This window comes from Bufo gargarizans, chromosome 1, assembly GCF_014858855.1.
Source record: "Bufo gargarizans isolate SCDJY-AF-19 chromosome 1, ASM1485885v1, whole genome shotgun sequence".
NCBI lineage: Eukaryota > Metazoa > Chordata > Amphibia > Anura > Bufonidae > Bufo > Bufo gargarizans.
The window spans coordinates 80,277,876-80,304,657 of NC_058080.1; the positions used below are offsets into that span (position 1 = coordinate 80,277,876).

The 26,782-nt window shown below is 42.3% G+C and overlaps 1 protein-coding gene across 1 annotated transcript in view; it reads right to left on the minus strand.

Moving 5' to 3' along the window:
* Window positions 1-3,010: 3,010 nt before the first annotated feature.
* The window catches only part of CCKAR (cholecystokinin A receptor), a 72,910-nt gene continuing 49,138 nt past the window's right edge, over window positions 3,011-26,782 (minus strand). The window contains exons 3-5 of the mRNA XM_044284727.1: window positions 11,675-11,936; window positions 7,538-7,656; window positions 3,011-3,866 (exon numbers count right to left, since the gene is read on the minus strand). Coding sequence (XP_044140662.1) covers window positions 3,322-3,866; window positions 7,538-7,656; window positions 11,675-11,936 — 926 coding nt within the window. The 3' untranslated portion in view covers window positions 3,011-3,321. The remainder of the gene's footprint in view (window positions 3,867-7,537; window positions 7,657-11,674; window positions 11,937-26,782) is intronic.

The following is a 26,782-nucleotide window of genomic DNA, read 5'->3' on the forward strand; positions in this document are numbered from 1 at the left end:
ACCTTTAAATATGTTAAAGGGTTAAGTAATTTTTAGGGGGGGGAGAGTTTTTAATAGGAAACTGATTATGAGAACAAGGGGGCACAATCTGAAATAAGTTGAGGGGGGGGAGATCAGAAAATAATGTACCATCCTGCCTGCGATGATAATGAGATGACTGCTGAGATATAGGGATTATATATATATATATATAGGGACTAATGTGCGGCAGGCTCTTGTTACTCAGGAGGACAGAGGTTGCTGCACACTGCATCCGGCTCCCCAAGGCACACCTGAAAGCGCGCGGGGGTCACATTCGACCACAGCATCGAAGGGCTTAAAAGTACACAATCGGCATTACAGCCGGTCCCAGACATTAGGCCCAGGTGTCTGCTGTTTAAAACAGCCGGCACCTGGCAGCTATGGCGCCCATCACGCTTGCGAGTGGGTGCCATCTTTAAAGGTCGGGAAGGGGTTAACTGGTGTAATTTGTGGAAAATTGACTTGCATTGTGTAAAAGTACTAGCTGAATTATTTGGTGGAGGAAACATTAACATTTTAAAATTTGTCATATTGAATTGATCTCAGGTTTTTCCAATGGGAAAGGATCTATGTGATATGAGGCTTAGCTAGAATTTACTCAGAAACACTGGAGGTGTCAGTTTAGGAGTTAAGCAAGGTACTAAAGTACTTTATAGGACGTGTCCACCATTCTTCGTTAACACGCTGAAGAACCACAGGTGATACTTCTGCACAGCACTGTAGGACTCGCCATTTCAGGTGAGCGATATATATTGTCTGGGCAGATGGCTGGATGTGCAATTCCCTGGGCACTGGATTGGTTGTAGAGGTCTGATGGAATGGCCCCCAAGGTCGCCAGACTTAACGTCTTTGGACATTTATGACAAATTTCAAAATAGTGGCCAAAAAGTTTCTTCCACAAAATAAAGTAGCCTCCCTCCCCATTTAATACTTTAATTAATGTTCTACAAATTACAGCAGTTAAAAGGGGGTGTCCCGACTTTTGCCTTACCCTGTATATGCTAGCTGTTAAGATACATACAAAATATAGTATATAGTATTTCAGTCACAGGTATTTCACGTCCCCTTTTGTTGTACCATGTCTCTAAAAAGGAAAAAGCCGAGGGACAAAATAAAATGAAGAAAGAATGGATATTTAATTGGCCATACTGTGAATTATGTAACGAAAAATAAAAATGTATCCATTTTCTTCTCTGCTTCTTCCAGTGCTGAGCTCTCTTCCTCTCGGCTGCTGACGTCATCCTGGCTGCAGAAGTGACGTTCTGTGCACATACTGTAGGTCACAACTGCAGTCAATTACTGACCTCAGCAGTATACGAGACGTTACTGCTGAGGCCAGTTATTGGCTGCAGCAGTGACCTGTGTGCACGAAATGTCACCCCTGCGACCAGGAAACAAACTGCAGTGGGGAGAACGAGAGCTCATCTCTGGAAGCGATCGGAAAGAAAACGAGAAAGTATGGCTGCTTTGTTATTTTAGACCATTTACAGGGGCTACTCACGGTTACATGTAGGATACAAAGCAGTGGTTGACTTTGACGCATGCAGTTCCCTTTGTATATCACCACAGAGCACAATTCTGTAGGCTTATGGGGCTTGATAACAGTATGGCAATATTTCAATAGCTCATACTTCAGAACTGAAGTCAGAAGCCCAATCTAACCCCACCGAGAAAGACCTAACACCATCCATCCCTACAAATGCTCCACCTTCACAGACCAACAAGTCGAAATTGCACCATGAAAATTTGACGGCTAAGTAAAATGGTTGTCCTTGACTTTAAACTGATGGTCGATTCTTACTATAGGCCAGTGTTCTCCCAACCGAGGGTTCCGGGTACCGCGGGGGTCCCTGAGCCCTGATGAGTAGTTCACCAGACCTCAGATACAAGACCTGTCACTTTTAAAGTAGGGAAAGCAAGCTGATTTTATCCTGCTTGAAGATGCTTTGCAAAGCTGGACATTTTTTTGAGCCACACTATGAAGAATTATGGAAAGCTTTACCCAACTCTGCACCAAGCTTCATTGAGACAGGGATGGCATTAAGAGTTCCTCGGGAGAGAAAATATTTTTCAGGTGTTCCCTTGTGGTAATAAGGTTGGAAATCACTGGTACAGACCATTAATGTATGGTCCTTGTGGGTTCCCAGGGGTCCAGGTATAGCGCCCTATAAACAGTTGTGGTTATGTCTGGTACTGCAGCTCACTTCACTCCACAAGGACGCAGTGTCACATCCATATGTACCACATTGCCTTAGTTATTACTAATTGTTTAACTCCTCTATTTACTTGAACTACACCTTCTCCAAAGGAATATTCCTTTTATCAATACATGCTATAATTTCACTGTTTATTAACAGACAAACCCATAACACATGCAGAGAATTTCCAACTGCCTCTCCACATTTCGGGCATTATGGATCTCTATTCTTGTAAGTGTTTGACGGCCTATATGGAGAATATTATTCTTGATCATCCTTATAGTTAAGTGATACGAAACATTGAAAGAAGTGTTTGCTATAATCAAGAAGATGTGGCCCCACTGAGACTGATCTCTCCCTCCCAAGTCTTCTGCCCATTTATCTATAGCCACCATTTTATTATCCCCAAATCTTTTATTCACAATTAAGTCATCATGGTCTAGTCCTCCTTTCATCCTCCTAATAAACAACCTTCTTTTGGTCCATTATATAGTAACCTACCCCAACTTAAACGTGTTGGTCTAAACCCCCATACATTTTAACACGTCCCAAAAGAATTCCCACTTGATCCGAATCGAAGGCATTGGCTGCATCCAAAAAGAGAGTAACTTTTTTCCAATATTATCTGGAGTGCAAACAAATGTTTATTACATTACATTAATGAGATACGACACAAAGTCCTGCTATTTTACAAGAACATGCTTGCATGGGTGGAGCTACTCAGACATGAATCCATGTTCCTGACAGTCAAGAGTATTCTATCTATACAGTGATGCTCGTAGAACAAACAGTCTTCACAAGTAACTGATATCAGCCCTATGTGAGGGTTTGCCCATGGCACATATGTTGGAATCTATACAACTATACGACAGACTTGAACTGAATTCAGATCTGCTGGCTAATGAATGACAATATAACAACTGTACACTGTACTATGATTGATCTAGAAAAGGTAATCTGGCTTCATAATATTCTTATTAATATGGTTCATTTATAATCCACAGTGCGGTATAGAGGTCCTTCCAATATAATGCCGTGACCGACTTGTCCAATGTTTCTAAATGCCCCTCAGGACTTTTTCTAGTAAGAGCCTATCACTTGCTCATGTTGGGGCAGTGGCAGTAGCAGAGAGGCTTATGTTGGTATAGGTGTACCTGGATAATGAAGCCCCAGTGGTTCTTCCATCTTCTTCTCCTACTCCAGGAACCATCCCTTGGTTTTGCACATCTCTTGCTGGGCAACAGTTGAAGGTAGCTAGGAATCCAAGCCGAAATCGCTTGTTCATAAAGCAATAAATAATTGGATTGACACAAGCCGAGGTGTAGGAGAGCAGGTGGATAAAAGAGATGGGTGCCCCAGACAGGAGTCTTCCTGCAGTGTTGGCATCAAAGGCTCTCCAGGCATTGACACTAAAAATAGGAGTCCAGCAGATGAAGAACAGGATGACAATGACGATCAACATGCGGATAACTCTTTTCTTCGCCATTAAGTTGGCAGCTGAGCTGTTGCTGCGAACTCTTTCGATCTTAGTGCTGCTGTGGACTGAAGACAGCTGACGCATTTCTACTTTTTTCTTCTTTTTTGTCTTCTGGAGATAACAGCCATCTCCATTTTCGAACTGATTGCTGCTTATACTGCTTGTCCTTTCTGCACAGAGGAGGCCAAAAAGGAGGGAAAAACAACACAATAATAAATACTATAAATTCATGCAGACAACAAAATAATGTGAACTTAGCAGAAGCACAGACATCCGGACATCTGCTTGTTGAGTTACCTAACAACGTCTGCAACACAAACTGAATGGCAGTAATGAGATATAAGGAACAACATGACCTACACAAAACTCTAATAGGGTTCAGTTGTTCTTGAAATTTTAAGTCTAAGCATCATGGAATTTTTAGTGAAGGATATTATTTTGTTGGCTTGGTTTTGTGCAGTGTCTGATCACTTAATGGTCTGAATTACTACAATTTCGACCTATTACTCACTGATTTCATTGTTTATGAAAAAATACCAACTACTCCCATCACAGCGAGATCAGAATCAGGAGCAAGGTGGCATTAGAGAGGTATTCTGATTTGCATTAATATCCTTTAAAATACAAACCAGATTCCCAAAAAGTTGGGACACTAAACAAATTGTGAATAAAAATTGAATGCAATGATGTGAAGATGGCAAATGTCAATATTTTATTTGTAATAGAACGTAGATGACAGATCAAACGTTTAATCCTAGTAAATGTATCATTTTAAAGGCAAAATACGTTGATTCAAATTTTCACGGTGTCAACAAATCCCCAAAAAGTTGGGACAAATGGCAATAAGAGGCAGGAAAAAGTAAATTTGAGCATAACGAAGAGCTGGAAGACCAATTAACACTAATTAGGTCAATTGGCAACATGATTGGGTATAAAAAGAGCTTCTCAGAGTGGCAGTGTCTCTCAGAAGCCAAGATGGGTAGAGGATCACCAATTCCCACAATGTTGCGCAGAAAGATAGTGGAGCAATATCAGAAAGGTGTTACCCAGCGAAAAATTGCAAAGACTTTGCATCTATCATTATCAACTGTGCATAACATCATCCGAAGATTCAGAGAATCTGGAACAATCTCTGTGCGTAAGGGTCAAGGCCGTAAAACCATACTGGATGCTCGTGATCTCCGGGCCCTTAAACGACACTGCACCACAAACAGGAATGCTACTGTAAAGGAAATCACAGAATGGGCTCAGGAATACTTCCAGAAACCATTGTCAGTGAACACAATCCACCGTGCCATCCGCCGTTGCCAGCTGAAACTCTACAGTGCAAAGAAGAAGCCATTTCTAAGCAAGATCCACAAGGCTCAGGCGTTTTCACTGGGCCAGGGATCATTTAAAATGGAGTGTGTCAAAATGGAAGACTGTTCTGTGGTCAGATGAGTCAAAGTTCTTTTTGGAAATCTGGGACGCCATGTCATCCGGACCAAAGAGGACAAGGACAACCCAAGTTGTTATCAACGCTCAGTTCAGAAGCCTGCATCTCTGATGGTATGGGGTTGCATGAGTGTGTGTGGCATGGGCAGCTTGCATGTCTGGAAAGGCACCATCAATGCAGAAAAATATATTCAGGTTCTAGAACAACATATGCTCCCATCCAGACGTCATCTCTTTCAGGGAAGACCCTGCATTTTTCAACAAGATAATGCCAGACCACATTCTGCATCAATCACAACATCATGGCTGCGTAGGAGAAGGATCCGGGTACTGAAATGGCCAGTGTGCAGTCCAGATCTTTCACCTATAGAGAACATTTGGCGCATCATAAAGAGGAAGGTGCAACAAAGAAGGCCCAAGACGATTGAACAGTTAGAGGCCTGTATTAGACAAGAATGGGAGAGCATTCCTATTTCTAAACTTGAGAAACTGGTCTCCTCGGTCCCCAGACGTCTGTTGAGTGTTGTAAGAAGAAGGGGAGATGCCACACAGTGGTGAAAATGGCCTTGTCCCAACTTTTTGGGGATTTGTTGACTCCATGAAATTCTGATTCAACATATTCTTTCCCTTAAAATGGTACATTTTCTCAGTTTAAACTTTGTTCCGTGATTTATGTTCTATTCTGAATAAAATATTAGAAGTTGGCACCTCCACATCATTGCATTCAGTTTTTATTCACGATTTGTATAGTGTCCCAACTTTTTTGGAATCCGGTTTGTAATAATGTATGAAGGTAGCTGTAATTTTTTTTTATGTATTTCTTTGACCTGCCGTTCTGGGCTGTGGTCACATGACCATGTCCATGTAGCTTTTTCTTATTTCCTGTGATGTTATGTCTATGGGTGGGGCAGTGATAGGGAAGTGTCTATGTAACTATCTGGGCTGCAGGGGCTATGAACTAGCTAGGTGTAGTAAAGTGCAGTGATAGTGGAGTGCCTATATAACTAGCTGTGTGAGAGGAGCTATATACTAGCTGGGCGTTGTTATGGGCATTGCTGGGGCTGTGGCAGAGAAAGGAAAAGTGCATCATGGGTTTGGTTGGATACAGGTGCAGGAAGTGCTACATATAGGATGGAAACAAACCAGAGTGACTGGTTTACATGGTGAAAATGGACCAGGATAGTCCACACTGGAAATAAAAACACCTGGGAAGGTAGCTTAACCCCTTCCAGCAAAAGCCAGCTTGGACCAAATGCCGAAGCCCCATTTTTCAAATCTGATATGTGTTACTTTATCTGGTAATAACTGGAAAAGCTTTCACTGATCCAAGCGATTCTAAGATTTTCTCATGACACATTTTACTTCATATTTGTGGTGACTTTGAGTTGATATGTTTTACTTTTATGTATACAAAAATCCCAAATTTACTGAAAATTTGCAAAGTTTGCAGTTTTCAAAATTTGAATTTCTCAGATTTTGAGACAAATGATGATTCCTTGCAAAATAGTTATTAACATCTCCCATATTTGTAAATTAATATTTTTTTTTTAGGATGTTAGAAGGCTTAGAATTTTAGAAACAATTTTTGAAATTTTCAAGAACATTTTCAATACTGTGTTTTTAAGGACCAATTCAGTTCTGAAGTGACTTTTAGGGGCTTACATAGCAGAAGCCACCCATAGTCACCTGTGTTCCACAGGAATTAAAGCAAAATGGAGGTGAATCCATTTTAATCCATTTTTCCTGTAACGCAGCAGGGGTTAACAGCAAAACAGACTTCAATATTTATTACCCTGGTTATGCAGTTTACAGAAACATTCCATATGTGATCGTAAATCTCTTCATGGGCACACGGCAGGGCTCAGAACAAAAGGTGCGCAATATTGGTTTTGGAGGGCAGATTTTGCTGGAATGGTTTTCGGGTGCCATGTCGCATTTGATGAGACCCTGAGATACCCCTAGAAAGCATACCCAAAAAAATTTACCCCATTTTGGAAACTACACCCCCTCAAGGAAATTGGTCAAGGGGTGCAGTGAGTGTTTTGACCCAACAAGAATTTCATAGAATTTAAAAACACTTACTTGGTTGTGAAAATGAAAAATTACATTTTATTTCCAATATTCCCAAATTTTTCATTTTACCAAGGCATAACAGGAGAAAATACACCCCACGATTTTCTATGTATTTTTGTTTTCAATTTTTTTATCAATTATAAATGAGTGGATATGGGAAAGGGCAATTTATTTTTATTTACATTTTAATTTTTACACTTTTTTTTTTTTTTTATCGAGTTCCACTTGGATCTTGAAGATCCAGTGGGGCTGATTGCTGTACAGTCTACAGGTACATCATGGTGGCTTAAGGGGTTAAACATACAGCACAGCATTACTATGAAGACCCGGTTACCTTTTTTCTGATTTGCATCAAATTGGATTCCTCTGTACAGTTCCATGGATATTAAGGCGTATGCAATAGTCATAACGATTCCAGGAACAAGGAAGAGAATTAACAGAAGAAAAATATACCTAAAATCATAAAGACAAGAAACAGTCACACTGCATCTGAATAGTTTAGAATTGAAATATAACCGTATATAACATTGGACCGTGACATTATACATACAATAATACAATGCATTTGAAAATCTTCCGATCCTTCAAATTTTTTACATTTTGCTCTGTAGTGGCTTTGTGCTAAAATAAAAAAAATAAAAAAAATTTTCCCATCAATCTACCCTCAATATCCCATAATGGAAAAGTAAAAACAGAGTTTTAGAAATGTTTGCAAATGTATTAAAAAGGAAAAATGGACATTTTGCATGGACATAAGTATTCAAGCCCTTTGGTATGACACTTGAAATGTAGCTCTGGGGCCCTCCCATTTCTCTTGATCATGTTTGAGATGTTTCTACATCTTGATCAGAGTCCACCTGTGGTAAATTCAGTTGACTGGACATGCTTTGGAAAGACACCGCTATCTATATAAGGTCTCACAGCTGACAATACATAAGAACTGCCTGTAGATCTCAAAGACAGGGTTGTGTGGAGACACAGATCTAGAGAAGGGTGCAAATAATGTTCTGCTGCACTGAAAGTTTTCATGAGCACAGTAGTCTCCATTCTTAAATTGAATTCTTAAATAGAAGGAGTTTGGAACAACCAGGATTCTTCCTAGAGCTGGCTGCCCCACCAAACTAAGCAATCGGGGAGAAGGGCCTTGGTAAGAGAGGTGAACAAGAACCCATTGATTACTCTGGCTGAGTTCCAACGATCCTGTGTGCAGATGGGAAAAATTTCCAGAAGGTCGACCACCACTTCGGGACTCCATCAATCTGGGCTTTATGCCAGAATGGCCATAAATAAGCCTCTCTTCAGTAAAAGACACACAAAAGCCTGCCTGGAGTTTGAAAAAAAAAAGCCCCTAAGGGACTCTCAGACTGTCAGAAACAAGATTCTCTGGTCTAAAACTAAAATTTAACTTTCTGTCCTCAATTCTTAGTGTCATTAGTGTTGGGCTAGAATATTCGAATAGCGAATATTAATCGTGAATATCGGCAGTTAATTTGCGAATATTTAGAATATAGTGATATATTTGTAATTTCAATTATTCTAGTTTTTTTTTTTCAACAGTAACCTCCCTTCTTGTTTGTGGGCCAATGAGAAGGCTGCAATGTCTTTGTCCGAGCTTAGCAACATCTCTAGCAACCAATAGGAAGGTTGCCGACCCCTTACTATATAAGAACCTCCCCAGCAGCCCTTGTATGCAGTATTTTGAAGATCTGAGAGAGAGAGCAGTGTCCTTGCTGTGCTCTGTGCTTTCCTGTGTCATTACATTAGATAGTTAGTTAGTTAGCTTATATATATAATACAGATAGTGGGAGATAGTCAGTGTAGGTTATATCCTCATATAGTGTAGCTGATAGGTTCTGCTGTCCATACATACATGCTACTTACATAGTGCTGTGATGTCACAAGTTCACAACAATAACTAATAAGTAGTCAGACCTGTTAAAATGTGAAGTTGCACGTATTGCGCCAAAATATTTGCATCATTGGTGCAGATTTCGCAATCGCAAATGTATTGGCTATTGTGATGTTCTGCCATGCCAAACATTTTCTCCAGCAGTGATGGCCAGTTCTCCGTGTTTGCCCGCGAACACATGCGAGCTGCCATCTTAACTCACAAGTCCGGCGATGCACAAGTAAGTCCTTACCTGTGCCTGTGCGCGAGCAGGTCTGAAATAGAATGCGGTCTCCGGATGCAGGCAGTTCCGAGAACAGCCCAATGAAGGTCCCGGGAGGCTGTTTTCGGAACTGCCTGCTCCCGGTGACTGCATTTCATTTCAGACCGGCTCGCGTACAGGTACAGGTAAGGACTTACCTGTGCATCGCCAGACTTGTGAGTTAAGATGGCAGCTTGCATGTGTTCGTGGGAGAAAACTGAGAACTGGCCATCACTGTTCTCCAGTCTCAGGAAACTTCTAGCAGCTTGAAAAATGTAGCTATAGTGACCCCTGTAATTCGAGCGCATTACACGAATATTACATTGCCTATTTTTCACGATCAAGAAAATAATCTCGAATTCGCGAATTCTTGAATATATGAAGAATATTCTACGAAATATTCGTGAAATATTGCGAGTTCAAATATTGCCCCTGCCGCTCATCACTAAGTGTCATATCTGGAGGAAACCAGACACTGCCATCACCACCCAATACCATCCCTACAATGAAGCACAATGGTGGCAGCATCATGCTGTGGAGGTGTTTTTCAGCAGTTGGGGCAGGGAGACTTGTCAGAGTTGAAGGACAATTGAATGGAGTAAAGTACAGAAATATTCTTAATGAGATCCTGACTCAGATTGGTCTGGGCTGAAGACTCACCTTCCAACAAGACAATGAACCTAAGCACACAGCCAAGAAAACACACAAGTGGCTTAGGGACAACTCTGTGAATGTTCTTGAGTGGCCCAGCCAGAGCCCTGACTTGAACCTAATCAAACATCTCTGGAGAGACCTGAAAATGGCTGTCCACCAGTGGTCCCTATCCAACCTGACACAGATTGAGAGGATCTGCAGAGAAGAATGGCAGACCATCCCCATATCAAGGTGTGAAAACCTTGTGACATCATACCCAAGAAGACTCGGGGCTGTAAAGCGCCTGAATACTTATGTCAGTGCAAGATTTTAGTTTTTCTTTTTCTATGAATTAGTACAGATTTCTAACATTCTAACGTTTTCACAAAATGTAAAAAAAAAAAAGTCAGAGTCTTAAGATTTTTCAAATGTATTGTATATGTGATCACACAAAATTGTGGAAATGTAACACATTCAATACCAATAATAACCTTCTACTTTATATTACTGGATAGACATGGAGCTAAATCTACGGTGACAAGGTTCATTGGATTATTACACAATCAACAAACACAGAGCACCACGGCCTCCCCAAACAGCTGATTGGCGGTGGTGCAGGGACTCGGACACTCACTGATCTAATATTGATGTCCTATCCTGGGATATCAATCCATCAATATCAAAATCCCAGATAATCCCTTTAAAGATGATTGGTCAGATCTCCTGATACTTCTCTTTTACTAAATACTTGTATTCTCCAGAGCAGGGATGCTCAACCTGCGGCCCTCCAGCTGCTGCAAAACTACAACTCTCAGCATGCCCTAATAGGTTGAGGGCTGCAGGTTGGACTCCCCTGCTCCAGAGTATAATAATTCTGGAGCATCTTGTCTTAGGCTACTTTCACACTAGCGTTTTAGTTTTCCGGTATTGAGATTCGTTATAGGGTCTCAATACCGGAAAAAAACGATTCAGTTTTGTCCCCATTTATTGTCAATGGGGAAAAACTGAACTGAACAGAACGGAATGCTCCAAAATGCATTCTGTTCCGTTTAGTTGCGTTCCCATACCAGAGATCAAACTGCAACATGTTGTGGTCATGACCCACAATGCAAGTCAATGGGGACGGATCCGTTTTCTCTGCCACAAAAGAAAACTGATCTGTCCCCCATTGACTTTCTATGGAGTTCATGACGGATCTGTCTTGGCAATGTTAAAGATAATACAACCGGATGCAGACGGTTGTATTATCAGTAACGGAAGCGTTTTTTGCCGATCCCTGCCGGATCCAGTAAAACGCTAGTGTGAAAGTAGCCTTACATCTCTGCGTTTTGCCGTTCATCTTGTTGTACCTTTATGACCAAATTGACAACAGTCTGTTACCCTTCCAACTTGTGTCCTTACATGGTCTGATTGTATTTTCTGTGTATGGTTCTGGGGATGGTCATCTTGCCTAAATCTGCGGCTGAGAGCTGTGGACAACAGTTCTAGAGATTCACATTAGAACCTGGACACAGGAAACATGACTCAGTTGACACGCGTGTGGGCATGCCTTGTGATGTGTGTAGAGGTCACTGTGCATGAACGAGCAATTCTAGCAAATATGATTCATAAAGTAACGTTTGATACTAGGCTAAACCTGGAATATTTGTAGGCAGTTTCTATTCCCGATATTACGTATCTGCTCTTACCATGATTGTTGGGTGAGGTCACTGGGCCACTCGAGACGACACATGTGTCCGGTTGTGTTTTCGTACTTTGAAAATGGAACCAGTGTGCTGTAAATTGGGTACGGTGACATGATTGTAAATGAAAGGAACCATGTAACCGCAATGACTTTCAGAGCATGGGACTTTGTCTGCCACACTCGGGACTGTAGGGGCTTACAAATTGCACTGTACCTCTCCAGAGATATTGCAACCAGATTAAACGTCGATACGCTAACAGAGATACCTGTCCAAAGAAAGAAGAACAGCGTGTTATCTCGTGCACTAAATAACCGGTAAAGAAGGAGGTGCAGCAGGCATATTACATCGGCATCACATAATCCTATTAGCAATGAGAAGATCAGATGTTATTTGGAAGCAGTGAATCATAAGGGTGACGCTCACAACAGCTGGGGCAGACGTGTGTGTTACATTGAATTTTTTAGGGGGTTATCCCATAATTACTGTACAGAAAAAACGAAAATCAGACATCATATAGTACATGACAATCTATTTCTAACAAAGCTAGAACCAGCCCTGTACCTCACATGGATCCAGAGATCTCCCCATTCATTGCTCTACTGCACTGCTAGATTTATTTCAGGCAGGTAGCCTAGGGACGTGCTCTGTCCCTATCACAGGTCAGGGGACATGTCCTTTCCGATGCAGCTCTCTCCCTATCACAGGTCAGGGGGCGCATCCTTTCCGATTTAACTCTCTCCCTGTCACAGCTCAGGGGACATGTCCTTTCCGATGCAGCTCTCTCCCTATCAAAGGTCTGGGGGGGGGGGGGGGGGGTTCCTTTCCGATGCAGCTATCTCCCTATCACAGGTCAGAGTGTGTGTCCTTTCCCATGCAACTCTCTCTATCACAGCTCAGGGAGCATGCCCTTTCTGCTGCAGCTCTCTCTATCACAGCTCAGGGAGCATGCCCTTTCTGCTGCAGCTCTCTCTATCACAGCTCAGGGAGCATGCCCTTTCTGCTGCAGCTCTCTCTATCACAGCTCAGGGAGCATGCCCTTTCTGCTGCAATGCTCTCCCTGTAGCTGTCTCAGTTTCTGACAGTAGATATGACTGGTGCAGTTGAAGATGTAAGGCTATTCAGGCATCATCATTGATAGCAAACCTCTGTGTGGATAGTCTGTGCATCTCTGATAGCAATGGAAATCTACGACATCCCTTTCATAAATGAGCAGAGAATTTCACATGGGGTATAAATTCTCATTATATGTATTATATTTTTTTTGTAAAAGACAAAACTACATGATCCTGCTAACGTTCAGTATTATTAATCTTTATGACGCATCTGTTATTTTGCGCATGTAAAAACCCACAGCGTTTGCACTGACATCTCCATGCAGACCACACTGGTCCTGAAACGAAAAACACATCGGGTGGAACTGTCATTAAGTGCTATGTAAGGCTACTTTCACACTCGTGTTTTGGGCAGATCCGTCATGGATCTGCAAAAACGGATCCGTTACAATAATACAACCGCATGCATCCGTTTGTATTATCTGTAACATAGCAAAGACGGATCCGTCATGAACTCCACTGAAAGTCAATGGAGGACGGATCCGTTTTCTATTGTGCCAGATTATGTCTGTCGAAAACGCATCCGTCCCCATTGACTTACATTGTGTGCCAGGACGGATCCGTTTGGCTCAGTTTCGTCAAGCGGACACCAAAATGCTGCAGGCAGCGTTTTGTTGTCCGCCTCCAAAGCGGAATGGAGACTGATCAGAGGCAAACTGATGCATTCTGAGCAGATCCTTTTCCATTCAGAATGCATTAGGGCAAAACTGATCAGTTTTGGACCACTTGTGAGAGCCCTGAACGGACCTCAGAATGAACTTGCTTGCAAAATCGCGCATTTTTCACTGAACGCATCCGGACCTAATCCGCTCACGCTTGTCTGCAAGAGGCCTTAGGGTGCAGGGCACTACGGAAACTTCCATTTGGGGGACCAAAGTGAAAGAATGAATGGACCTGGTGTGTATTATATGACCCTAAATAGCTCCATTGTATTTATTATGAACATCTGCTCGGAGTTTCACTTTAACCCCTTCCTGAGGCAGCAATTTTTGCATTTTCATTTCGAGCTACCTGCCTTCCCGGAGCCATCATTTTTCCATTCACATAGCCGTATGAGGGCTTGTTTTTTGTACGACAAGTTGTAGTTTCGAATGTCACCATTTAAAATGGCTTACAATGTAGAGGGAAGCTGTACATTTATTTAAATGGGGTGGAATTGGAAAAATGTTTTAACGCCAGTGATGAAAAAATGTCGAAATGACCTTTTTTCTTTTCTTTTCTGTTACGCCATTCACCGTATAGTATGTTTATTATATTTTAACAGTACGGGAGTTTTCACACGTGGAAAAGCCCATGATTTTATTTTTCTAATTGTTTATTTTTATTTTTATTTTTTGGAAAGGGGGGTAATTTGAATGTATATATTATATTTTTTTAAATACCTTTTTAATTTTTTTTTTTTACTTTTATTAGGTTCCCAATTGGACCCCAACTTGCAATCATCAGATTGCAATTCGTATAGAATAATGGAGCAAGCACCATCTTTAAAGACCTAACATCCGCCTTACATGTATGTGGATGTCGTAAAGGGGTTATCCAGCAAAGGATAACGATGACCTATGCTCAGGCAGCATGTTATAGAGCAGGAGGAGGTGAGCAGATTGATGCATAGTTTTGCGAGAAAAGATTCAGTGTAACTTGTAAATTTATACATTGACATCCCTGCTCTTTCTTTGCTAAGGAGTCCAGTGGGCGGTCCCACTCAGTGACTGACAGCCTTTCCTGCTCCTGTGTGCATCTAGAGATAGATGGCAATCACTGGAATGAGCAGAGATGTAGATGAATTAATTACAAGTTTTACTGAAGCTTTTCCCACAAAGCTATCAATCTGCTCAGCGTCTCCTGCTCTATAACATGCTGCCTGCAGATTATACTGCATTTTCATGGTGGTTCTCTTTGAAGGGAACCTGTCACCACCTAAATGGACCATAAACTGCCAGCAGTACCTTAAAGCTGTTGACAGGTTTCTAATGATGTTCTTGTGTAAGATGTCCGAGGTGCATGATCTCTGTAAAACAACTTGTATTCCCCCGCAGGTCGTATGCAAATAAGGTTCTTGAAGTCAAGGGGGCAGCGGCTTTCACACTGGAAGTCAGGTTCACCCCACCTCCTTCCCGCCCCTTCGCATTTGATTGATGGACTTTTGAATTCTTTCAGGCGTAATTCCATCCTGAGATTTGGAATCACGTGATTCCATCCAGAGATTTTCCTGAGTACACTACGGCAGGGATCAAGGCGCAGCTGCCGGAAACAAGACCAGATGGCGCATGCGCAAAAATCTCAGGATGGAATCACGCCTGAAAGAATTCAAAAGGCCATTAATCAAATGCGAAGGGGCGGGAAGGGGGCGCCGTGTGCTTGACTTCAAGAACCTCATTTGCATATGACTGTGGGGGAATAAAAGTTTTTTTACAGGTATCATGCGCCTCAGACATTAGAAACCTGATGTCAACAGTTTTAAGGTACTGGTTGGCGGTTTATGGTCCATTTTGGTGCTGACAGGTTCCCTTTAAGTATCTATCCACTTATTTTGAAGACAATCAATACAAATTAACAAGGTAGTATCCCTGACACAATACACTTACATAGTTGTGAGAAATATATGATAAGTATGTGAGGTTAAGGTCTTGACAAGGGATAATTCAAAAGATGGTCCAGTAAAAGAAACTTTCCCTTTTAATGAAATGCCTCCTCCCTTCACTAGGCATGTAACCCTCTCATATCCCAGATGAACCATAGATAGCAACGTGCTGGGATGCTGGGTTCTTATCCATTGTGTTAAATGCATCAGACAAATGCTTCCAAATACTGGTTTTAAAGGGGTTGTCTCACCTCAGACATTGGTGGCGTATTGCTAGGAAATGCCACCAAAGTCAGATAGGTGAGGGTCGGAGAAGACGCCTAGAAGAAGCTAAGGTGAGTTGGGGTTGGACTCCCCTCCCTTCTTGGTCATTATTATTACTATATACATTGAAGCAGGACCTTACTTGTGAGTTGTCATGTAGATGTATTTCATTAGGATACTATAGCTCGGTATATTGATGTGTAATACGGGATACTTTCCTCACGCTATATATTGGGAGCGTTACTTGTATTGCTGTGATGTGTTATACACAGGGGTCGAGTCGAGGGGGAACGCGTGGGAACGGCGTTCCTGCACTTTTTTCATTGCAGGAACGCCGTTCCCTTTCAGGGCAAAAGGACCAGGAGGAGAAGCGGTTAAATCAGATTCACAGGGGGTGGAGCGGAGGCGAGGCCCTGCGTGACTCAGGCTAAGTGAGGAGGGAGGGGGAGCGGCTTCAGTTGAGGAGGGAAGAGGAAGCTGTGTGCAGCGGTGCTGGGCTGGCTGCGAGTGAGGAGGGAAGGAGGGGGAGCGGCTTCAGTTGAGGAGGGAAGGAGAGGGAGCGGCTTCAGTTGAGGAGGGAAGGAGGGGGAGCGGCTTCAGTTGAGGAGGGAAGGAGGGGGAGCGGCTTCAGTTGAGGAGGGAAGGAGGGGGAGCGGCTTCAGTTGAGGAGGGAAGGAGGGGGAGCGGCTTCAGTTGAGGAGGGAAGAGGAAGCTGTGTGCAGCGGTGCTGGGCTGGCTGCGAGTGAGGAGGGAAGGAGGGGGAGCGGCTTCAGTTGAGGAGGGAAGAGGAAGCTGTGTGCAGCGGTGCTGGGCTGGCTGCGAGTGAGGAGGGAAGGAGGGGGAGCGGCTTCAGTTGAGGAGGGAAGAGGAAGCTGTGTGCAGCGGTGCTGGGCTGGCTGCGAGTGAGGAGGGAAGGAGGGGGAGCGGCTTCAGTTGAGGAGGGAAGGAGGGGGAGCGGCTTCAGTTGAGGAGGGAAGGAGGGGGAGCGGCTTCAGTTGAGGAGGAAAGGAGGGGGAGCGGCTTCAGTTGAGGAGGAAAGGAGGGGGAGCGGCTTCAGTTGAGGAGGAAAGGAGGGGGAGCGGCTTCAGTTGAGGAGGAAAGGAGGGGGAGCGGCTTCAGTTGAGGAGGGAAGGAGGGGGAGCGGCTTCAGTTGAGGAGGGAAGGAGGGGGAGCGGCTTCAGTTGAGGAGGGATAGAGGAAGCTGTGTGCAGCGGTGCTGGGCTGGCTGCGAGTGACTCACTGACTGACTTCCCCCCCCCTCCTCAATCTTAGGCAAGTGACAAACTCAGCTCTGCTACATCTACAATGAGCAACTACAACAAATGTAATGCCAAACTGCAGTTCCTCTATGTGACTGTGATGCCTTGGATAGCTTCCACTGGACCCACAGCCTGTGGGTCCAGTGGAAGCTATCCAAGGCATCACATAGAGGAACTGCAGTTTGGCATTACATTTGTTGTAGTTGCTCATTGTAGATGTAGCAGAGCTGAATTTGTCACTTGCCTAAGAATGAGGGGGGCAGTTTGTCACTTGCCTAAGGGAGGCCTCCCACTGTGCACATTAATCCTGGCTGATCGATCGCTGCTGCTCTCACATCTGATGAGAGATTTCCTAAGGGGGTATTGACGGGCTGGTAGATGAGGGCAGCCACCTAGTCCTGCCTATGGATCACACAGTGTGCACTTAGTTATGCCCAGGCCCCATGCCAGGGGGTCCCTGATGTATTAACTGACCAATAAGGGTACTTTCACACTTGCGGCAGGACGGATCCGACAGGCTGTTCACCATGTCGGATCCGTCCTGCGGCTATTTCGCCGTGCCCGCGGACCGCCGCTCCGTCCCCATTGACTACAATGGGCACGGCGGTGCACGGAGAAAGGCCGCCGGACTAAAATTACTGCATGTCAGGCTTTTTAGTCCGGCGGCTTTCTCCGTGCACCGCCGTAGCTCCGCCCCCATCCCCATTATAGTCAATTTCGCAGGCACGGCGAAACAGCCGCAGGACGGATCCGACATGGTGAACAGCCTGTCGGATCCGTCCTGCCGCAAGTGTGAAACTAGCCTAACATGGAGATCCCAGTGCCAGCTGCCTTGCAGAAGAAGTATATGTCAATCATCCACCAGCAAGGCAGCTGGCACTGGGATCTCCATGTTTATTTCATTTTAATTTAGCAGTTGTTTGTGTAAACTGGCACTTTACAATAAATGTTGGAAGGGGGGGGGGGGGGTAGGGTGTTGCAGTGGATCTTGGGTGAGTTCCCACACTTTTTTTTCCCAGGACTTGACCCCTGGTTATACACCATTTGGACCATAGATTGTAATGAGTGGGAGGACTGTCCTTGTCTTTTTCAGTGTACTGTTTATGGCCACTTTCACACAGTCAGTATTTTTCATCAGTATTTGTAAGCCAAAACCAGGACAGATTTTTCACTATACTTTTTCTCTGTAGGTCCCACTCCTGGTTTTGGCTTAAAAATACGGGTACAAATGCTGACTGTGTGAAAGAGCCAAATAGTTGACGGTGTTAACTTCCTTCTGGAACCAGAGGCAAATGCCTTGCTGATTGATGTCTGTAAACTTTTTGGACTGTCTGTGATTTTTGGTTCAGTTGTCCAGAAAAAATATTTAAGAAGAGGTTGGCAGCTCTGAATGTGCCACTGATATGGTGCCAGATAACACAGGACACAATAAGAGAGGTTTTTTTTTAAGTCGGTGCCTTGTTTACTCTTTTGACGAGGTTCTGTCATAATATTAGGCAGGTAATTTGGTACCCTCATGTAAACAAGACACTTCAGTCACAGGAATGAAAAAAAGTCCTGAGAGTGGTCCTGTGAGTGGACTTAAATGTTGTATTGGATGAATAAACCACTTATTTGATTGGATATATGTGGCATGCTGTGCTTTCTTTGCTCTTTCTCTCTCTCCAATAAAACAATCTTAATTTATCCATAGTCCCAGAATATATTGTACCTTCAAACCTTTTATTGAGTTTTATCAAACCAGGCAAAATTAAAGCTCAACCAATATCAACATCAAACCAAGTGTAAGATTAGGCAATCTCGAGTAAGCATAAAGTTACAAGGTATATAACTGGTGCAAGCCCCTGAGGAGCTGGTGCAGAGGATGGGAGTGGTTGAAGCCGTCATGAAGTGTTGTTGTGTCACGGTGTCCTACCTCAGGCCGTTGCTCTCTGGGGTTCAGAACAATGAAAAAAGGGTGAATTGAAGGAACCAGGCAGAGATTATATAACAAAGAACTCCTTTCTTTACTGAGTGCAAAAAACAAATAGCAGCAGATCCAGCAGCAGTTCATACAAGGTGGCTGACAATGTGGCAGAAGATGACAATGTCTCTCTTCTGATTCCCTTTCCTACGGCTGTACTATGGCGCTTATAGCTATGAACTGCGGTAACGGTGTCTTAACATGTTTCCTACCATCTTGCAGTGGAGTCTTGATAGCATGATTTCTTGATCTCTCTGCTGACACAAATACGCTGTAGTTTACAAATTTTCTGTAGCCTAGGACCTTGCAGTCTCTCTGGGGCAATGTTGTCCTCCTAGGTAAGCCGCCTCTGTGGTCCACATGATTTGGAGGAGTGGGTGATAGATCGCAAGCTCCCTCACTCTCTAGGACTCTCAAGTGTCTCTAACTAGCTCTACCCCTCCCTTGGCAGGAAGTCAGACAAACCCACTCCTACCAAGAGGGGAGGAATGGTATGGTAAGTTCCATTCCTGTTACCATACACTGCCAACCATACCTCATCTACTGGTGGACCAAGTGTATAGCATTACATTACCATACATTGCATTACAAACCATTTACAATAGTAGTACCCCTAGGTCTGGGGTACTACATAATGATAATGCATATTTACATGTAATTGTACAATAGGTAGTACAGACTAGAATCAACATTATTATTAGTGTAATGAAGAAGTTGTTATAGACATAGCGAGAAAGAAACTAAATGAAAACTGAAAGGGGGGCTGGGAAGGCTAGATTATTCAGTTACCCCAGCAAGAAACTGACAATGGACAGCTACGGATGAGCATAGGCTATCCACGGGCCCCAGACCTTGAAAAATGTCTGTGTATCAAAGAGGATACCAGTGAGTTGCTCATTAGTCATAAAATTATCTAGTCGAGTCAGGAACTTTGAGTTTGGGTTAGATCTTCTTCTTCCAGGTATAAGCGATCATTTGTATTGCCACTAAAAAGATAAGAGTGACCAGATTGTACGAGGCTTGAAAAAGCGTAGAGGATTTATGATGTAGTGTGCAAAACAGAAATGTCTTCCACACTCCTCAGATTAAAATCGTGATTCTTTATTTTATGCCATTAAAATTACGACAGCACAAGACTAAGAATACACTTAACCCTTTCAAAGATATAGGGATACGAATAAGAGCGCAATGTTAAAAACACATATATGTATTCCCAGTCGTATGCTATCATTATTTTAATGGAAATCAAATAAAGAACCATGATTTTAATCTGAGAAATGTGGAAGAGATTTCTATTTTCACACCTTGTGGATTGTAAGCCAGCAGTCATCTCCAGCACTGGGAAATAGAAAACAGCAGCTTGTGTGCAGAGGAATGTGTTGAGCTGTACAGTATTCATTGCCATCTACTGATTTATGATGTAGCCCCCATGTATAAAATATGGTAGGAGCCAAGCCATACACATGGAACCAAAAGTGCACAACAATGATGCCCAACCTGCGGCCCTCCAGCTGTTGCAAAACTAATACTACAGCTATCAGGGCATGCTGGGAGTTGTAGTTTTGCAACAGCTAGAGAGCGGCAGGTTGGGTATCCCTAGTGAAGAACATGTAGATACGTCTTCCACACATGTAGATAGAATCTTGTGCAAAAGTTTGTCAAATTTCACATTCTGCTGTTTTTTTAGGTTGAAATAAATAGGTTGTTCCATCTGGACATTTATTGCATATTCGCATCATATGCCATAAATGTCACTAGATGAGGGTTCCACTTCTGGCATTTGATGGGATCATTTCTTGAGATAGGAGCAGGTCCCAAAGCTGGGACCTGCATCTACTAGTGAATATCTGTGAATATGCCATAATTGTCCAGATGGGACAACCCCTTTAAATATGACCGATTCCCGCTAATTTTTATTTTTTTTAAACCAGATTTTATTCAGTTTGTCTTTCAGCAGGGAAAGATTCAAAGCACATTTGTCCAATATCATAAAAGCATATTCCGTAATTACATTGTCAAGTGTTACAATGGACAACTTTCAAGTCTTATCAGTGTCACAAGGATAACAGTAGATTCCCGCTAATTTTAATGTAGCATTAAATCTTATTTGCTGAGTATGTTTTAGTTTAAACAAATTAAACATCAATTTTGGTACAAGCAGAATTTTTTTTTAATCTCAGAACTAAATCAAGTTTTAGGGCCACAACAAATATAGAAAATTCCTGGACTTAATACATTTTATGAAGACTGTTTGTGAAGTTGTGCTTACTGCTGCAGATGATGAAGCAACCTAAAGAGGACCTTTCACCACTCCTGACATGTCTGTTTTAATAGTTTCATGCATTCCCCACGTACTAACAATTCTGGAGCATCTATTCTTATGGTTCTATGTTGTGCCATTCCTTTATTATTTCTACTAGAAGTTATGAATGAATTGCTAGCAGTCTGCAGTAAGGGTACATGGGGGGAGGTAACAACAATTTGGGATGGTGTGCATGCACAGTCTGAAAATGGTCTGTGCAGGTACACCCCCCCTCCCCCCAACTGGTTACCACCCCCTGTACCCTTCATGCAGACTGCTAGTAATTCATTCATGACTTCTAGTAGAAGTAATAAAGAATTAGCACAAAATAGATACATACGAATAGATGCTCCAGAATTGTTATTACATGGGAATGCATGAAACTATTAAAGGCATGTCATGAGAGGTGAAAGGTCCTCTTTAACTTTTGCTGACTCACACAGAAAGCAGAAGACTAAAAATTCTAATAAACTGTTGTTCAGCCATATGATGCGCCGCCCAAATCACTGCCAAGGACCTGCAGGGATACGTGGCTGCCACCAGAATAGTGGTGCACTGGTCCCCTATCTGCAAGAATCATTAGAAGATAACCTCACCTACATTCTTTTCAAAAAATCTATATCTCAATAAAACTAGAGACATTTTTTAATCAACATTTTGATCTCTTTGGCTATGACCATGCAAATTTGCATATATCAGCCATTAAATTAGAGACACCAATGTGTAGACAACATCAGTACCCATCAGTAAGGAGCAGGGTACTGGTTAGATGATATGCATTAAAGAGACTCTGTCAGCATGATCAATCCTACGAAATCAGACATACTGCCTGGTAGGGCTCATCATACTGATTAAAACCATACCTTTCTTTTGTCTGTATGCTAAACAGCTGCAGAGATCTGTGTTTTATTAATATGCAAATGAACAAGTTCGAGCACCAGGAGTTGAAGCTGAATCATTGGAGCACTACTTATGTAACACTTCATGTGCTTTTCACACTTCCCCTTCCCTTGATTAACAGGACTAGACATTAGTATGCTGAGGGCAAAGCTGTGTCCTAGCATGTACATATCATATACACCAATTACTGTAGCCTTATCACATTGAGAAGAGTGGATTTATATGCTTACAAAGCTAATATACATATTACTGCTTTATTCATAGGCACAATATATAGTGATAAAGAAGCCAGTAATGTTTGTTAGCTTTCTAAGTATAGAAAAATTGTCAATATAATAAAGCTGTAGCCTGGAGGCAAGTGGTCTGCCTTGTATATAGAAATACCAAGTTTGAATCTTGGGAGAGACTTTCAGATTTTTTTCTTCATTCTTTCTTCTCCCTCATTTAACACATAACAAATGACTATAGCTGTATTATTTAGAGAATACATATAAAGCTAATACATATTGCTAGTTTCTTTATAATCAGATATTTCCTTTAAATAAATCAGTAATATGTGTTAGGTTCCTAAGCATACAAATATTCTCAATATAGTAAAGCTATAGCCTTTTATGAGAGAGAGAGAGAGAGAGAGAGAGAGAGAAAGATAAAGAGAGAAAAAGGGGACAATAGGAAAAAAAATGGTGATCTGGATTCTTTATGGGCTGTAGTACTCATGAACTACTGAAGATAATAGTCCATAATTCGGGTAACAGAGATCCCCTTTAACCATTTTTTTTTTTTTTTTTTTTTTACTCCCTGCCTTCCCGTAGCCATAACTTAAAATGTTTCTGTACACATAGGGTGGAACAAATAGAGTGGAATTGGAAAAAACTGAAAATCTGCTGTAGTTCATATAAGATAGGGCCAGGGGCTATCCATAGTATTTAGCATATTGGGCAGACTAGATGGGCCAAATGGTTCTTATCTGCCGACACATTCTATGTTTCTATGTTTAAGTTTTATGGGTTTTTATAGTGATAAAGAAGCCAGTAATGTTTGTTAGCTTTCTAAGTATAGAAAAATTGTCAATATAACAAAGCTGTAGCCTGGAGGCAAGTGGTCTGCCTTGTATATAGAAATACCAAGTTTGAATCTTGGGAGAGACTTTCAGATTTTTTTCTTCATTCTTTCTTCTCCCTCATTTAACACATAACAAATGACTATAGCTGTATTATTTAGAGAATACATATAAAGCTAATACATATTGCTAGTTTCTTTATAATCAGATATTTCCTTTGAATAAATCAGTAATATGTGTTAGATTCCTAAGCATACAAATATTCTCAATATAGTAAAGCTATAGCCTTTTATGAGAGAGAGAGAGAGAGAGAGAGAGAGAGAGAGAAAGATAAAGAGAGAAAAAGGGGACAATAGGAAAAAAAATGGTGATCTGGATTCCTTATGGGCTGTAGATAATAGTCCATAATTGGGGTAACAGAGATCCCCTTTAACCATTTTTTTATTTTTTATTTTTTACTCCCTGCCTTCCCGTAGCCATAACTTAAAGTTTTTCTGTACACATAGGGTGGAACAAATAGAGTGGAATTGGAAAAAACTGCAATTCTGCTGTAGTTTTATGGGTTTCGTTTTCACAATGTTCCCTATGCATATTCCATTTTTATATTTATGTCTATAGGTCTGTTTTTATCCCCTTATTTCATTCACTGGACGAAGAAATACATATCTTTTGGTTTAACATTGCAGTCTGGGGGAGATTCAATATGTTCCTATCAACCTCTGCCACAGGCAGGGCTCCATAGGAACATTGTTGCTGCAGGCCTTGGTTCCTTCAGAGGGCCTGAGGCTGCCACAGCAGCTGAATGGCTCACTCGATCTCAGAGCAATGGAGCCATTCCGGCCTCGGGTGTGCAGCATTACTGAAAAAAGACTGCTCAGATGCTGTGGTCGCAATAGACATGAACATTGCCTCCGGGTGTCTGTTGTGTAAAACAGCAGGCACCCGGCAGCTGTGGCGCTTGCTCAGCTTCTGAGCAGGCACCATGTTTAAAGGATAGATATATGGTGGAAATCCGTCAGGGGTTAAAGGCTATGAACACATTTGAATTCATATTTTTTTTTATTTTTCATTTTCTTCCAAAATGAAAAGTTAAGCAAGTTTAAAAATCCATGTTCACTTCACAAGTCATAAACCACACATTATACGTTTTGTTTAATAAAGGAAGCTTATGGACAATGTATAAACTGAGAAACACTGCAGCTGCCCCATGTAGGCATACAAAGGTATACTCCAGTCTGAAAATGTAATGTGAATGGAGGATAAGACATCTTTATTAAACATTTCCGCCTGTTACACAGTGGATGTGGAACCACTGTGTCAACCGAACAGATCTAATTTGAGGGTACTCGTAAGGCCACTTTCCCACAGTCAGTGTTTGATCAGTTATTTCCATCAGTGATTGTTAGCCCAAACCAGCCTGGGCAAGGATCCTTTGCTCCTAGCTCAGTCTAGATAGTTATAGTTAGGCCTCATGCACACAGCCGTTGTTCTGGTCCGCATCCGATTCACTTCAATGGGGCAAAAGATGCGCCAGCACTCCGTAGCCCCGCAAAAAAAATATAACATTTCCTATTCTTGTCTGTTTTACGGACAAGAATAGGCATTTCTACAATGGGCCGTCTGTTCCGTTCCGCAAATTGCAGAAGGCACACAGACGGCTTCTGTGTTTTGCGGATCCGCAAAAAACAGAACGGTCGTGTGCATGAGGCCTTAGTGTGGAGAGGAAGGTAGAGCTGCCACATGTGCTCTCTCCTCACAGAGAATCACCTTCTGTGAAGAATATCTACTGAGAGAAAGACTTCACCATTTCTACAGTACTCCAGTTAGAGAGCAAGAGGAAGTTCCAGAACCTGTAATGGCTATGCAAATGGAGTCAGTAAAGTACACTGCTATCAAAGGCCATGGATATTAATGCTGTTAGTAGGATATTGCTAAGACAACAACCACACATAGACCCGACCTGGCCAGTTGTATCTTAAACCCTGTGTACCTCAGTTGCAGATTACAGACTTTTCCCAAAGCATTACTGCCAGACTCAGATCCTGCACAGGCAGAGAGTCGGAATACGTTGAACCTTAACCTGGTCTATACACATGCAAAACCATCTGGGGAGATTTGCACTGTATATTGTTGGAACAGTGTTCCGAGACTGTTGAAAGTACTGCGACCCTCAATTTGCACTTTAAAAAGAGACTTTTCTACATCTGGCCTGGTTACTGACTCCAATACCATTTGCTGCCCACAGGAAAAAAAAAAAATCTCCTGCCTTGCACCCATACCATCAAGGGCACTCCGACTACCATCAGGGACTAGTGATGGACAAACATCGGCCGGGACGATTCGCGATCAAATGTTCGCAAATTGCGTGTTCGCGGTGGGCCCCATTCACTTTAACTTCTTCCCGACATGTGACGTACTATTATGTCATGGAAATCAGTGACTTCCCGCATTTTGACATCATAGTACGTCATGGTGATCAGGCGGGCACCTTAGCGGTGCGCGCCCGATTACTGCAGGGGTCCAGCAGTCCCTTGTAGCTGGGCCCCTGCTGTATCTGCCGGCATCGCTGACCGCGACATAGTAGTAGTTTGCAGTGGGAAAAGGAGCGCATCGAGTTCCCGCGCTGCTTTGGCGGGGACTCGATGCGTGACAAGGCAGCACAATGCCGAGCAAAGGCTGCCCAATGCCTTGCACGGCATCGGGACCTGCCTTCTACGGGTGCACAGGACATCCAGCCTCAGGCAATGCATTACAATACAGATGTATTGTAAAGCATTGCAGAGGAGATCAGACCCCCAAAAGTTAAAGTCCCAGAGTGGGACAGAAATAAAGTGTAAAAAAAAACTGTTTTTAGAAGAAAAAAAAACACCCCTTTCCCCAGATTTCATAATAAAAAAGAGAAAAAAAGTTAAAATATCACATGACCTAACCCCTCAGGTGAACACCGTAATTTTTTTTTAAATAAAAACAGTGCCAAAAAAGCAATTTTTGTCATCTTACATCACTAAAATTGCAACACCGAGCGATCAAAAAGGCGTATGCCCCCCAAAATAGTACCAATCAAACCGTCCCCTCATTCCACAAAAAATTGGACCCTACCTAAGACAATCGGTCAAAAAATAAAAAAGCTATGGCTCTCAGACTATGGAGACACTAAAACATCATTTTTTGGTTTCAAAAATGCTATTATTGTGTAAAACTTAAATTAATAAGAAAAAGTATACATATCAGGTATTGCCACGTCCGTAATGATCTCCTCTATACAAATAAACATGACCTAACACCTCAGATGAATGATGTAAAAATAAATAAATAAAAACTGTGCCAATTTTTTGGTCACCTTGCCCCAGAAAGTGTAATAATAAATGCTCAAAAAATCATATGTACCCAAAAATGGTACCAATAAAACTGGCAACTTATCCCCTAGTTTCCAAAATGGGGTAACTTTTTGGGAGTTTCTACTGTAAGGGTGCATTACGGGGGCTTTAAATGGGACATGGCATCTAAAAACCAGTCCTGCAAAATATGCCTTCCAAAAACCATATGACGTTCCTTTTCTGCTGCACCCTGCCATGTGCCCTTAAATCAGTTTACGACCACCAGTGGGGTGTTTCTGCAAACCACAGAATCAGGGTAATAAATATTGAGGGTTTTTTTGGCTGTTAACCCT